The sequence below is a fragment of the Saprolegnia diclina genome, assembly GCF_000281045.1.
Source record: "Saprolegnia diclina VS20 unplaced genomic scaffold supercont1.74, whole genome shotgun sequence".
In the NCBI taxonomy this organism is placed as follows: domain Eukaryota; phylum Oomycota; class Saprolegniomycetes; order Saprolegniales; family Saprolegniaceae; genus Saprolegnia; species Saprolegnia diclina.
The window spans coordinates 130,314-144,115 of NW_008246141.1; the positions used below are offsets into that span (position 1 = coordinate 130,314).

Below are 13,802 nucleotides of genomic sequence, written 5' to 3' on the forward strand. Positions count from 1 at the left end.
TTAGTACTGGTCTATCGCCGACTTCGAAAACGAGTGCGCGACACGGCGACTGGGACCACGATGGCGTCGTTGCTGCTCGCTGGCGAGCTCTACTTGAAGCTCGACCCGCACCTACAGCAAGCCTCGTCAAGAAACCCCTGGTGTCGGGATCCATGGTTAGGTTTGGTGTGGGACGCACAACGACGAGCCGATTCTGATTCGACGCAATCTGCACAAGGACCACATCTCGGTCCAACACTTCATCACGGAGATTTCACTCGTCGCCACTTACCCTAACCACCCCAATGAAACGTTCCTGTAGACTGGAGAGCCCGTACATTGTCACATTCATTGGCGTTAGCTGGGGGCAGCCAATCGATATCGAGTGCGTTGTCGAGTACATGAACCTTGGCGACCTCGGAAGCTACCTCGCGACCCATTATGCGACGCAGTTTACGTGGAACGATGAGACTCTCTGCGACCAGAGCATCGGCTTTGGCCTACTAGTACCTCCACATGCTCGACCCGCCGATCATCCACGGTGACGTCCAAGCTAAAAATGACCTTTGGACTCGGCCAAGGGCATGAAACTAAAGAACACTTGCATCGCGCACGCTTGACCCGTCGACTGTTGACAGTGCTGCCGTGGCATCGTGTACGGCAACCGAAGCTCTTACTGGCAGCGGGTACTCGGACGCGACAGATATCGACTCGTTTGGTGCGTTATATTGTCTGTTGAGGACAGGTACATGCACGTACCGTGGCCAGGGTAACGCCATAGGTATTTTGCTCATCGAGCTCTGCACCCACGAGCCTCGTCCAGGACGTAATGGACCCAGACCTTTAGCAGCAAAGTGTAGTTTAACGTCACGTAGTACCAAGTCGGACTCGCATACGCCTGCAGTCGTGCTGGAGTGGGCCGCGCGCTGCCTGGCTGTGAATCGACCGACGTCACTCGAGCTCACAATGGTTGCACGGGCCTCGTCGACGCCACGACATCATCTAGTGCATAAAGTCACTTGGAGAAATCCATCTATCCATTCATCTACCCATTCATCTATCCATTCATCTACGAACAGAACGGAAATGTCAGCGCTTTCCGTCGAGACCTCGCTTCGTTTGTCCACGACATTTTACACAGCGTGGTGGTATATATTTTACACATGTGGGAAACACGTGCTCGACGTGCACCATAGAACCTCTATAAACGCATACGCACCCAAGTGGGCCATCGACTTTGACAGTAGCGCGGCAAGATCGGCGGCGGCGTGGCATTGCAGCGATGGCATCCTTTGATGCATACGAGCTCCTCTCCGCGTGCTTGCATCTGAGTGCGTTCGCCGGCGCCGTCATCCGCGACGTCGTGCGCTCGGGCCAAGACCTCGACATGGTCAACAAGGCCGACGGGGCCATCGTGCATTTCGATCCGCAGACGGTACGCCCACCTAGCCTCGCGCCGACGCTTAGCCGCCTGTAGGTGGCCGACCGCCGGGCGCAGCAGCGCATCGTCGAGTCGCTGCGCGCGCATTTTGGCTCGACGCTGCAGATTGTGGGTGAAGAAGGCGTGCTGGAGCCGCCGATGCCCGAGGACGTCATGACCCCGGATACAACGCTCGTCGCTGGCTCATACGCGGCGCTGGCAGCGGCCGACCTCATTGTGTGGATCGATCCGCTCGATGGTACGCGCAAGTTTACAGAGCAGGCGTACGACCAAGTCTCGGTGCTCATTGGCCTCTCGCACAAGGGGCGGCCGCTCGTCGGCGTCATGCACCTTCCATTCGTGGGCAGCCTTGGCACGACTTACTACGGTACTCTTCACTGCGTATTCTTGCATCTTCACTGCGTATTCTTGCATCGAGGTCGACGATACGCGTGTGCTAGGCGGTCCGCTCGTCCACGACGTCTTGGTCTGCCCATTGCTCTCGCTCGATGCCACGCAGTGGCAGTTTGCGTCCGTGCCACGCCCGTCGATGCCGCCACACGTCCAGCGCTGGGGCATCTCCGAGACGCGCTGTGCGTACATTGACGCGCTTCTCGCGCCGGGCGAGGCGAGCGGCACGCATGGCCGGTGGGAGAAGGGCGCGACGGGCATCCTCATCTTGGACGTGGTCCTCGGGCGCTGCGTCGCGTACGCCCGCTGGATTCCGCGCACGAAGAAGTGGGACATCTGCGTCGGCGAAGCCTTCTTGACCGCGTGGGGCGGGCATGTCACCAACATCTTTGGCACGCCGTACGACTATGTCTTTGACGATGCCATGCACGGCAATGCCCACGGTGTTCTTGCGACCCTCGATGCGGCCTTCTTCAAAGAGACCACGTCGGCCGCCATTGCGCTGCGCAACATGAGCATGAGCACCTAAAGGCTGCGTAACTCACAGCCTGTATGCATGGTTTGTTTCCTACTCAAATGTATGCGCCGACTGGATATGGCCTTTGGCGTCAAGGGATGCAGGTGGGGTGCTGGATACTGTGGTGCGGACGGGACGCTGGCGTGCCGGGTGTCGCTGTTGCGAGATCGCGCTAGCTCCCAGGCGTGTACGTAAGGTGGTGGAAGAGTAAGGACTCGACCAACTTGTTGGAGCAGACGGGTTCGTTGACTAGTAGCGCAGAGTTGACGCCATGCGCGCACTTGCTTGGTGTAACGGAAAAGCCCTAACCCCGCCCTACCCCTACAAGATTGGCTTCGTCATTATCTAGCATGCGCTAGTACGAGTCGTCGTCGAGGTTCTAAAGCCGTGGTCGACGCAGCATGATGTGACCAAAGCGGTGCTTGGAGAGCTGTTGCCGTCACTGCAGATGCCAATACTTGCATCTCCTCGAATGAGCTCATTGGGCTTCGGAACCTTGCGTCGAGCGCGTCACCAACACGTGGTGCCTCTCCACCGTTGATCGCAGGCATTCGAAGTGGGCATGGGTACTGGTAAAGACACCGTATCTCGTTGCCGACTCCATCGGACAAATAGTCGTCTTCCAGAGGTACGAGGCTGCATTACTCAACACAATTTTTGTCGCTCTGGTTGCCATACTGCATGCACACGGCCGCGCGCCGCCACCACAGACAAGGTGTCCGTCGTTCCACAAGACGACGTATCGATTCACTACACTACATTGATACATTGATATATGTGTACATTCTACTGTACAGGGACTGCGCACAAGGTTACGCATAGTTATTTTCTTCGTCGGTCGAGTGCTCGTCGAGGCCGTGGGCCAAGATGCGCGTCGCCATCATGTTGCCGTTGACGTTGACCATGACGCGGATGCGGCCAAGTAGAAAGTCCATTGCGACCACATAGACAAACGAGTGGGGGAGCGGCGCCGTTGGAAACACAGTCTTCCACACAGTCAAGAGCATGATCAAGCCGGCATTGGGAACCGGTGCAGTGCCCATGGAGCCGACGAGACTGATGCAAAAGAGGATCACGAGCTTCGGCGTCGTGAGCTCGCTCAGCATGCCTTCCATGTACACCATGAAGACGACCATGAGCGGGTGGTACAGCCCGGCAGCGTTCATGTTGGTCGGTGTGCCGAGGCACATGATGAGCTGCGCCGTCGACCGCGTCACCTTGCGCGTCTGGTGAATGACCGTGACGGCCACCGGGAGCGTCGCCATCGACGACGAGCAGCCAAACGCAAAGACGTACGCCGGCACAAGCTGCTTCATGTACGCATACGGGTTGACGCGAATCAAGAGGTACATGACCAGTGGGAGCACGATGCCCACGTGCGTGACGACGACGCTAAAGAAGCAGAGGACGACGTAGCCGGCGTGGGACGCAAAGGAAGACGACGCCTTCGTGTACGTAGCCATTGCATTTGCCAAGAGGAAGAGCACAGCGATCGGTGTAAAGCGCAGTGTGCCCGTCACGAGCAGCAGTAGCGCGTTGCGCGCTTGACGGAAGACCGCGAGGAGCTCGTTCGGGCCCGGCATGCTGCTGTTGTGCGACCGTGCGACCGCGACACCGAGCGGGACCGCGAATGCAATCACACTGAGGAGCGTGCCTTGGCTCAGCGCTTGAAAGATGTTGTCGGGCACGGCTTGGTCGATGATGGCGATCGCTTGCTGCGTCAGCGACAAGCTCGTGGCGGCCAGCGGCTGGGCAATGTTGAGCGCGCCGTTGACGTCCAAAACGGTAAACACTTCGTTGGCCGTGGCATTCGTCGCCGCCGCGCACGCGACCGACCCATTCTCGTACGTATGCAGGAAGAGCCCGTTCGCACATTGGAAGGCCACGACCGGCCCCGTGCTTGTGGCGCTGGCTTGGACAGCACTGCGCGCCGTGAGGAGACTCCGGTAGATGAGCGCTGCGCCGAGGCCTTGACACGCTGAGAGAAACGAGGTAAGGAGGAAGATGCCGACCGTCCGCCACGTGAGCAGCGACGTGCGCTTGAGCTCGATGACTTCGGCGATCGAGACCGTCATGGTGCAGAACACCAGTGGCACGATCAGACACTTGAGGGCGCGGACAAAGAGGTCACCAGGCAGCGCGATCCACGCGAGCGTGTCAGGCGACGGCTCGAGCTTCCCGAGACCGAGGCCGAGCCCGACGCCCATCACGGCTGCGATGAGGATCCAGAGCGACGACGAGAGACCGGCCGTCTTGCGTGCGTACGTCGGGTGCAGTGGCGACGACTTGTCTTCTTCTTCCATGATCGGGTCGCCGTGAAAGTCGAGCAGCGTCACTGGTGGCGTGGCCGGGAGCGACGCCTCGCTGTGGTTGGGTGTCGTCTTGAAGTTGGTGCGCAAGTTGTACATCTCGGGCGGTGGCGCCTTTCGACCGTTGCTGCTGTTGGACGAGACGACGCTGAGGAGTCCTTGGGAGCCCCGGCGGTCGCGCGTCGGCGTCGTATACTCGGTCTGCCGCTTGGGCGTCGGCGTCGCCAGCACATCGGCTTCGGGGGTATACAGGTAGATGCCCTTGCCACTGTCCATGCGATCGTCAATTGCAATATAGGTAGCTTGGGAGAGCACCAACGCGTGGCCACGAGACAGCAACACGCGCACCGCCTGTCTACAAAGGGCAATCTGGGACGTAGAGGCGGGGTGGTTGACCGTAGAAGTAGCTAGCGACGCATTCGAAGCACCTGCTGGCCATGGCAGCTGCGGCAACTTGTAGCAAGTGTCGACGTAAGGAGCACACTGCGATAGCCGTCGTGGGCTCTGCCGTCTTGGCCAGGATGGCCTCTCAACGTCGGTCTGTAGCTGGACCTGGAAGCAAAACGGTACATGCGACCAACCCATCGGGAAGGGAAATGCTACTGCGCGTGGGATACCGTGCTGCGATTCGCAACGAAAAGGAGCAAACTATATGATTAAATCCGTCGAGTTCACAAATTTTGTGAACTCGAAAGTGGGATTCGAAGCCGCAAGATCAAATTTCGGCTCTGTGAGCTACCTCGTGTCTACCTGGTCGTATATATGGCCACGTTTACATCGGCACCGCACCAAAGCACAGTCGGTGACGCACCCACGTGAGTCGACGCAGCTGGCAACGGCAAACAGTGATCCTTATCATAGAGAAGGCGCCTGCGATCACGCCATACCAAGTAGAGGCGGCCAAGCTGCGATCGCCACGTCCAACGCGTCATGGCCGTCCGTAGTAACCTTGGTTCCTTGCAGAATGTGTGGTGTGAGACGTGGTGTGTACCGAGTGCGTTGATACATTGCGATCGCCCTCAACCTCGCTACCATCTGCTGACAAGTGGCTGCTAGTCACGCGTGACCACGGTAGCAGCTGTCGCCAGCACGTGATCGCACCATAGTCGGGACCACACATCACAGCGTCGTCAGCCCAACGTTGCTCAAGGTTGCTTCAAGCAGCGTGGGTGCAGCGCGAGTCACAGCCACCGCTTACGTCTACGTCTCATCACGCAACTTGTCGATGCGTGCGGCCGTCAAAGCGTAGAGTCCACCACAGCTGGTACAATGCGCTCGTGGGACGTGCTGGGCTTGTCGTCGCTCGAGGTATCGCGTTCAAGCTTTATCTTGTCATCCAGATTGGTGCCTACTCGGTTCCATCTTGAGCTAGCACTGCCGTACGAGAAAGTGTGGCATCTTGTCCTGCGTCCTCTCCCTGGCAAGCTCGCGAGGTCGGCGGCTACTTGCGGCTGGAGAACTTGCTAACCGCGTCCAAACACTCGGGCGACAGCCAGAGCTTCTGGAGCTCTTGGCACTCACGCCTACGACACTGTGTAGCCATCTCGACGGAATCCCATGGCCTACTTGTTGACAGCTTGGAGCGTGGCAAGGTCGATCCCACGGATGAGCGCCTTGGACTGCTTCATCGAGTTTGGGTACGCCTTGGCCAGCGTCCTAATCATGCATATTTTGTTTATTGTACAAACAACTGTGACGTACTGCACGTGGCCCGCGACTTGCGCTTCGAAATCGGCGCCGTAGACGTCCGTGACCAACCCCCGCTGCGCCGCCTACACGGAGATGAACCGACCAAGTACGCACGGTTTTCAGTACCGTCGACGCCGAGAGCTTTTGGCCAAGAAGCAGCATCGCGTTCGCATGCGTGCGGCCCATGAGCGCAGGAAACACCACCGACGAGCACGCTTCGGGCGCTTGGCCGAGCGCAGTGAACGGCGTCTGGAAGGTCGCCCGCTCGTGCGCAAACACAAAGTCGCAGAGACCGAGCATCGTGACGGCAATGCCAATCGCGGGCGCGTGCACCGCAGCAACAATCGGCTTTTTGCACGTCAAGAACGCGTCGACAAAGCGCTCGAGGATCTTGGCCGCGTCGGCCGCGAGCTTCTCGACGCCGCCGGGGTAGTTGACGTTGAACATGGCGAGGTCGTTGCCGCCTAGTTGACATGGCACGTCAAGAAGGATGCGAATGTCGTAGTGTACTGGAGAACATGGGGCCTTTGGCCTTGAGCAAAATGACACGGACCGCCGGGTCGTCCTTGGTCAGCGCGGCGATGATCTCCTCGTACATGGCCATGTTGATCGCGTTGAATTTTTTCGGGCGGTTGAGCTCAAGGGTGAGGACGCCGTCGGCGCTGAGCGTCGAGAGCAGATCGGCTTCGGGCGTCGATGCAGCCGCGCCGCCGACGCCGGCCTCGGCGGCCAAGCCATCGATAAAGTCGCAGTACCTATATACTCAGACGATGACGAGGATATCGGTGGCGTAGTCGTCATACTGCTGCATGGCGTCGGCCTGCGAGAGGCTGCTCAGGCTCGTCCACGCCTCCCACTTGGCCTTGCCCTACGTTGCATCCATCGCATGAGAGGCGCCGTCGACTGATAAAGGTGGCGTACGACAAAGTCGAGCATGCCCGGCTTGGGCGACGTGCAGCTACCCTCGGTCGCCTGCTTGAAGAGCGCGTACATCTTGAGCTTGGTCGCGTTGTCGTCGAGAGGCGGCAGCGTCTTCCCGAGCGCAATCTTGGCCTGGAAGAGCTGCTGCACCGAGCTAGAGGAGAAGGCGCGCGCGAGCGGCGAGCGCAGCGAGGCGAAGCGGGCGGCGAGCATCCCAGCGGCGTGGAAGATGAGATTTGACCGCAGACGACGGCCATGCGCCCACCGTTTACGTATGCAGCCAACTTCAAGTCCGCCAATCGGTATTTATAACCGACAGGCATTCAGCCAATCAGATGCCAGAGTTGGGTATCTTGGCCACCGACTCATGACGTCACGGCGCCGTGGACAAGCAAATCTTCTCACACTTTGCACAGGAGCACTGCCGCCTCAACGAGCTCAAGCTGCTCCAAGTCGGACCAGGAAATGTACTGTGTCGTAGCTGGCTTTCGCGAGCAGGCGAGCGTCGGCGGCTTGGCCAGGCAGTACTAGTAGAATACAACCCCTCGCCGTGGTGCCCTCAACACACGTGACGTCACAGCATCGCTCTGTTCGACTGAGCGTCTTGCCTATCTACCCCAAGAGCGCGTCGGTTCGTCCAGCATTCTTCAGAGCTCGGGCTCGCCCTTGACAAGGCGTGGCATCGACGCGATTGGATGCGGTATACGTATACGCACCGGGTCTGAGAGGTGTACTATGGGACGTGCTCATTCGCCGAGTCTAGATACGACGGGAGCAGCACAACGTGAATCTTTGAGAATGCTTGCGACGCTCGCAATACATAGATCCGCCAGCCAAAGTTGGTCGGACCTACATTGACTTGTTCACGCCACTGCTCGACCTGTCTTGGGAAAGAGGACGTCAGCGCCGCCACAACCCTACCCTCCTACCCACATAGCGCGTATACGAGCCCGTTCCGTTCAGGTTATTGCAGCTCCGAGAGATCTTTGCAGTCGTGACAAAGGGTGACTCAGGGCCCTAAATGGCGAGTAAACCAACATGAAGTGCGACATCTTCGACCCGCTCCTGCGATGCTCCGATGCGCGGACGACCAAGCCACGACACCGACTCCATGTTAAAAGATCAAGATAGGTACAGGGACTTTGGTTACGTTCGTTTGCACTAGAGTACAAGAATGCGATCTTCGCGTCCGACTTAGCTACAGTGTAGTCACGAGATGGAGCCGTCAGGACGATCGCGTAGAGTCAGTACCATTGGTAGTCGTGGGGTGGCGTCGACGACGTGCGCGTGGCCAAGGCGTCGGCCGTCGCTTGCGCATCGTCGAGCGCCGAGCGAAGCATGGCGACCGTGCTCTCGAGGTTCGCGTTGCGGGCGAGAAGGTGCGTCACGACGGTGTCGCGGACCGCTGCTTCTTGCTGGTCGCGATGCTTGGAGCGAGAGCCTGGGCGATGATGCCGCGCGAGGCGGCGGATGGTCTCGTCCCGGCGGGCCAAACGCGCTTTCAACGCAGCGACTTGCTCGCGCGTCGCGTGCAAGGTCATGCGGTACGCGTTCATCTCTTCGATACTTGGCGGCGCGGGCTGTTGTCGAGCAGAGGTTTCCGCAGCGCACGAGAGGCTTCGTCCACGAGCACGGTGCGAATCGTCGCCATGGAGATGCACCGGCGCCGGGAAGCCTACCACGACCGCGGACGGCGTCGTGTGTCCAACGTCAGCGCATGTCTCCTTGGCGCCCGTCGCACGAGGCGCACGACTGTCGATCGGTGTGGTCAACGCAGGCGCAGGAAGCACGGTGTTGCGGATGTAGAGCCGAGCGGCCATGAACGCTAGGTCCGTAGCACAGTCGGTCGTCAAGCTGGAGTGGGCCATTGCAGGCGAATCGCGGAATGAGCCCGCAAATACGATGGCAGAACCCTTTCCATACCTCCCTGTCGCTCCGGAAAGGGCAGGCATGGAACCAAGCGGCTACGCGTCGCCGGCCTGCGCGTCCGAGACAATAGATACATATAGAGAGGGGCGAGGCCAAGCGCGTGCAGTGAGTGACGCCGGGTAGCTCCATGGCGGCGGCGCCGATGGCGGCCGAGGACGCGGCTTGAATCTTGGCTGTGCGGATAACGCAAGCGACAAGCGGATTGGCTGTATAATGCGAGCGTTTCAGCCAATAAGCAGTCGTTTGAGAAGAGCCTCTCATATTCGATACTCTGCAGCACGCATTGCTACAGGTGTTTGCGGCGACGTACGATTGCTACAGTACTACCAGTACTACATTATTTTGCAAGCTACGACCGATAGCTTCGGTAACTAGCTTCGGTGTTGACGAGCCCTTTCATCTGTGCTTGTGGTCTCTCATTGCAGTGTGTGGTTGCGGCAGACGGCTAAAAACCATTGCCGGCTTCCTGCACAGACCCTATGCACGATTGGGTGTATTTAGTCATATTTCGAGAATGTAGTGTTGTAGATAACGACCTTACTTGCCCACTGTATGTAAACGGCTGTGTGCTTTTAGCCAATGATGGCGTACCTTGGCCCACTGGCTGAGATGAGCACCGTGGCTGTGGTTGATTGCTGCAGCATGAGCATGACTGAGGAGCGATGAAGCAATGGCGGTCTCGCTGCCATTTCAATTCGGACCCGACGCAATTGTCTAATTACACACTACTCAAGGCAATACAGTTAACAAGTGTGTACAGCATACTATCACTGTAAATTCTCGTAAGACGACTATTTGCACCCAAACTGCAAGCGTGTCATCGATCTGGACAATGCACTGCAGCAGGCCACGCCAACAAGCAACGCTTGCACCAGTGTGTAAATGCCAATCCTAGTACCAGCGGCCACGTCATAGACGCAACCAGTGGCCACGTTGGGAGGCTCGTAACCGCGCTGCGTTGTACGGACCAAGTACGTTAGTAGAACAAATTATCTCTTTGGTGAAAGCTAGTCTTCGAGCTGCGCTGCTCTTGCATCTTGATTGAGAATTGCTGGACACTGTCGGTGGTGGCGCCACGTCACCGGGCAAAGGCGCAGGCAGCGACCATGTTGCAGAGATCCTATCAGCGCCGCATCACCGACCACGTACGTTAGTATGGGTACAAGTACAATGGCTTCTAATGTCACTGCTGCAATGTCGGTTGAAGTGTTCATACCTGAGCTGCATCCCACCGAACGATCACACCCTGCGGTGCAGACTGTGCAGACGGCTCTGTCATTGGCGCATAATCATTTGCATTTCAGCGAATCACCATGCAGGATTGAAACCTTTCATATTGTATATCGATTGCCACAGGTTTTCGCTTTTGGCAGCGAAATGGCCGGACAATATCCAGGGCACTACAACCGGGGAAGTGAAGTCGCCTCGTCCATGTACAGACTCCTTGTATTTGGATCCTACGTGCTTGGGTGTGTTGCTAGCGCGCATGCTGCCCGCGCCATTGACACCGCTTCGCTTCGCGCGCGATCTTTTATTCTGCGTGCGAATAGCCATCTTTGAAACTTGACGGTCGAGGTATGATCGTACATCTTGCAATCTGTATCAAACCACGGTGCGTGCGTTTAGCCATTCACGCCCGTTCTAAATTAAAATTGGCGCGAGACCACAATGGCCAATCGCATCGCGGTCGCTCGCCATTAAATGTTTTTCCATGACAGTAAGCTTGGTGTTTGTATGCCGAATAAAATATCGTAAAAAAGTACTCCTATTTTGTACGTTGAGCAAAGTTCCAACGGCCCGATGGCGACGAAGGCGAGGAAACTCCATGCGACGGACGACCCGCGCCGGGCCGCCATGCGCATGACGGCCGACGAAGATGAGCTCGTGAACCCTTCCGAGGACGAGTACGAGGACGAGGGCGATGAGAACGAGGACGGGAACAGCGCGGTCGCGATAAGCCCGAGCCCGAGCCAAGCCGAGCCGGCAACCGCCTCCGAGATGGGCATCATCGAGGAGATCTACTGCGAGAACTTCATGTGCCATCGCCGTATGTGCATCCGTCTCTGCCGCAACATCAACTTCATCACGGGCGAGAACGGCAGCGGGAAGAGTGCGATCATTGCCGCGCTGCAGATCTGCCTCGGTGCGTCGGCCCGCGCGACCCATCGCGGCAAGAGCATCAAGAACCTCATCCGCAACGGCCACGATGGCAATGCAATCGTGCGCATCACACTCCTCAACGACGGTAGACACATGGACGTAGGATATTGGCCTCAAAGGCTGCTCTTGACTAGCCCAAGGCACGGACGCGTTCCGCCCCGAGTCGTTTGGGAAGCGCATCATGGTCGAGCGCCTCATCCGTCGCGATGGCACGGCCGAGTACCGCCTCAAGAACGAGCATGGCAAGGTCGTCTCGAAGCTCAAGGCGGACCTCGACGCGATGCTCGACCATCTCAACATCCAGGTAGACAGATGCGCATGTACATGACCTTATTCGACTGGCCGTAGATTGAGAACCCCTGCGCCGTGCTTGACCAAGAGAATGCCAAGCTCTTCCTCAAAGGCGACCCGACCGACAAGTACAAGGTACGATGTATCCCATGGTGCAGCCTCGAGCAATCATCGGATGCAATTAGTTCTTCTTGCAATCGACGGATCTCTACAAGATGCGCGCCACGTTTGCCAAAGTCGAAGACGAAACGCGCCTGCGGCAGGAGGCGACGCTTGTCCAGGAAGAGCGCAAGCTCAAGACGCTCCTCAAGGCCAAGGAGGAGGCCGAGCGCCTCTACGAAGAAGCCAAGAGCGTACGCAATGAATGGTCTCTCGCACGTCCATGTGCTCATTCTTATCACGATAGATTGGCCACTTGAAGGAGGAGCTCGTCGGCCTCAAGCAGTCGCTGGCCTGGTCCTTTGTCAACGCCCAGGAACTCTCGCTCCAAGACGTCCAAGCACAGGTATCCCTCCTTTGATTCCATGATCGGGATGCGTATCTTAGTCTTAGCTCGACCAAGTCATGCACTTGCAGCAAGTCGCTGCCGAGAAGGTGCTGCGACGACAACAAGTGGTCGACGCGCGCTCGGCCGAGCAGTCGGCAAAGAACAACGCGCTCCAGGAGGTCGATGCGCAGAAGGAAGTCTTTCAGCGCCAACAACAAGCGCTCCAGCAAGAGATCCGCGAGCTGCGGCTGCCCGTCCAGAAGAAGCATGCGGGTAGAGATCTCGTTCTCGATGCATCGAGGCTGAATCGATAACGATGTGTAGCCAAGAACGCGATGGAGCACCAGATTCGACAGGCGCAAGCACGCTTGAAGCGCATCGAGCACGAGAAGGAGCAGCGCCGTGCCAAGTACCAACTGTACCTCCGGTCACTTGAGAAGCAGCAAGCGCAGCAAGCCGAAGGCATCCAGCGCGCCCAGGAACACCTTCATCGTGTGCAAGCCAAGAAGCGGGAGATCGAGGTGCATTCACTCACATATATATGGTACAATTCGGCGGTGATCTCATATATCCTCATGGTCTAGTCCAAGCCGATGGAAGAATTTGCAGCCGAGCTTGACGACGTCGAAGGCCAGTACGTGGCGTGCAGCCAGCAAAAGCGCGAGGCGAGCGGCGAGGTTGAGCGTCTGACCTCGCGCCTACGCGCGCTCGAGTCGCAGAGTCAAAACAAGTAGGTTTTCCATGAGCTCGAACGTGCCGACGAAGACTGATGGCATAGGCTGGTCGCGTTTGGCAACCAGATTCCCAGACTCCAGCAAGCGATCCAAGACAATCTGCACAAGTTCTCGGCGCCGCCGATTGGGCCGCTTGGCATGTACTTTAGCCTCAAGCCCGAGCATCAGCAATATGTAGGACGTCCCTTCTCTCGCCGGTCGATGACCAACTTTGATTCATAGGCGGTTGCAGCCGAGGTCGTGCTCAAGAACGTGATTGGCAGCTATCTTCTCGCGAACGGCCGGGACAAGAACGTCTTGGACAATCTCAAGCGGCAGATGAACGTTCCGCCGAGCCAAGCGAATATTTTGATCGCAAAGCGCACCGGCCGGCGGTACGACAATGTGCACGTTCCCCGTGGCCCTCTGGGCGATCATGCAGTGATCTCACTCTTGGACATTGACAACCCGGACGTGTATAATGTGCTCGTGGATGTGGCCAAGATCGAGTCCAAGTACGTGTACCCGACGCGCAAAGAGGCCGAAGACGCGACGATGGAGGGGCCGTCCGGGCGACAGCGCTTTGTGCAGGGCGTCTCGGAGGTCTACATGCCCAGTGGCGACAAGCTTCTCGTGCGCAACGGCAACGTGGCTTACATTGCTAACAAGGGGCAACGTCACGCACGTATCTTGTCGCAAGACAATGCGGGCGAGATCAACGACATCAACCACCGTCTCGAGCGCCAGAAGCACGAGCTCCAAGCCCTCTCGCGCGACGAGCGTACACATGCATCCATCGTCTGACGAAATGAGGCTTATCGATTGATAGACAACCTCCGCGGCAAGCGCGAGCACTTGCGCAAGCAGATGCAGCAACACACGGTGAGCTTGGACGCGGCCAGCCGTGAGCTCAACCGCGCCGAGAACGACCTCCACGCGCTGCAGCGACAGACGCAGGACCCAAGCGAGGTCTGTC

At 58.1% G+C, this 13,802-nt stretch overlaps 5 protein-coding genes across 5 annotated transcripts; 2 read left to right on the plus strand and 3 right to left on the minus strand.

Annotated features, from left to right (window-relative positions):
• The first annotated feature begins 1,192 nt into the window (after window positions 1-1,192).
• SDRG_14564 (hypothetical protein) lies at window positions 1,193-2,406 on the plus strand. The gene is made up of 3 exons (XM_008620702.1): window positions 1,193-1,414; window positions 1,457-1,787; window positions 1,861-2,406. Exons 1-3 carry the CDS (start codon window positions 1,262-1,264, stop codon window positions 2,337-2,339), a joined length of 963 nt encoding a protein of 320 aa, XP_008618924.1. The 5' UTR covers window positions 1,193-1,261; the 3' UTR covers window positions 2,340-2,406.
• A 640-nt stretch (window positions 2,407-3,046) lies between these two features.
• On the minus strand, window positions 3,047-4,919 carry SDRG_14565 (hypothetical protein). The gene has a single exon (XM_008620703.1). It carries the CDS (start codon window positions 4,910-4,912, stop codon window positions 3,140-3,142), a length of 1,773 nt encoding a protein of 590 aa, XP_008618925.1. The 5' UTR covers window positions 4,913-4,919; the 3' UTR covers window positions 3,047-3,139.
• A 932-nt stretch (window positions 4,920-5,851) lies between these two features.
• Window positions 5,852-7,541, minus strand: SDRG_14566 (hypothetical protein). The gene is made up of 7 exons (XM_008620704.1): window positions 7,247-7,541; window positions 7,129-7,193; window positions 6,836-7,080; window positions 6,452-6,789; window positions 6,338-6,408; window positions 6,203-6,292; window positions 5,852-6,159 (listed from the first exon to the last, which is right to left on the minus strand). Exons 1-7 carry the CDS (start codon window positions 7,457-7,459, stop codon window positions 6,078-6,080), a joined length of 1,104 nt encoding a protein of 367 aa, XP_008618926.1. The 5' UTR covers window positions 7,460-7,541; the 3' UTR covers window positions 5,852-6,077.
• An 833-nt stretch (window positions 7,542-8,374) lies between these two features.
• SDRG_14567 (hypothetical protein) lies at window positions 8,375-9,114 on the minus strand (the record flags this gene model as incomplete). Its single annotated transcript, XM_008620705.1, has 2 exons — window positions 8,375-8,444; window positions 8,498-9,114. 2 exons carry the CDS (start codon window positions 9,112-9,114, stop codon window positions 8,441-8,443), a joined length of 621 nt encoding a protein of 206 aa, XP_008618927.1. The 3' UTR covers window positions 8,375-8,440.
• A 1,857-nt stretch (window positions 9,115-10,971) lies between these two features.
• On the plus strand, window positions 10,972-13,630 carry SDRG_14568 (hypothetical protein; the record flags this gene model as incomplete). Its single annotated transcript, XM_008620706.1, has 10 exons — window positions 10,972-11,420; window positions 11,476-11,639; window positions 11,684-11,761; window positions 11,812-11,979; window positions 12,033-12,131; window positions 12,179-12,386; window positions 12,438-12,634; window positions 12,698-12,843; window positions 12,892-13,021; window positions 13,070-13,630. The coding sequence occupies exons 1-10, from the start codon at window positions 10,976-10,978 to the stop codon at window positions 13,628-13,630; spliced, it is 2,196 nt and encodes a 731-aa protein (XP_008618928.1). The 5' UTR covers window positions 10,972-10,975.
• Window positions 13,631-13,802: the final 172 nt, after the last annotated feature.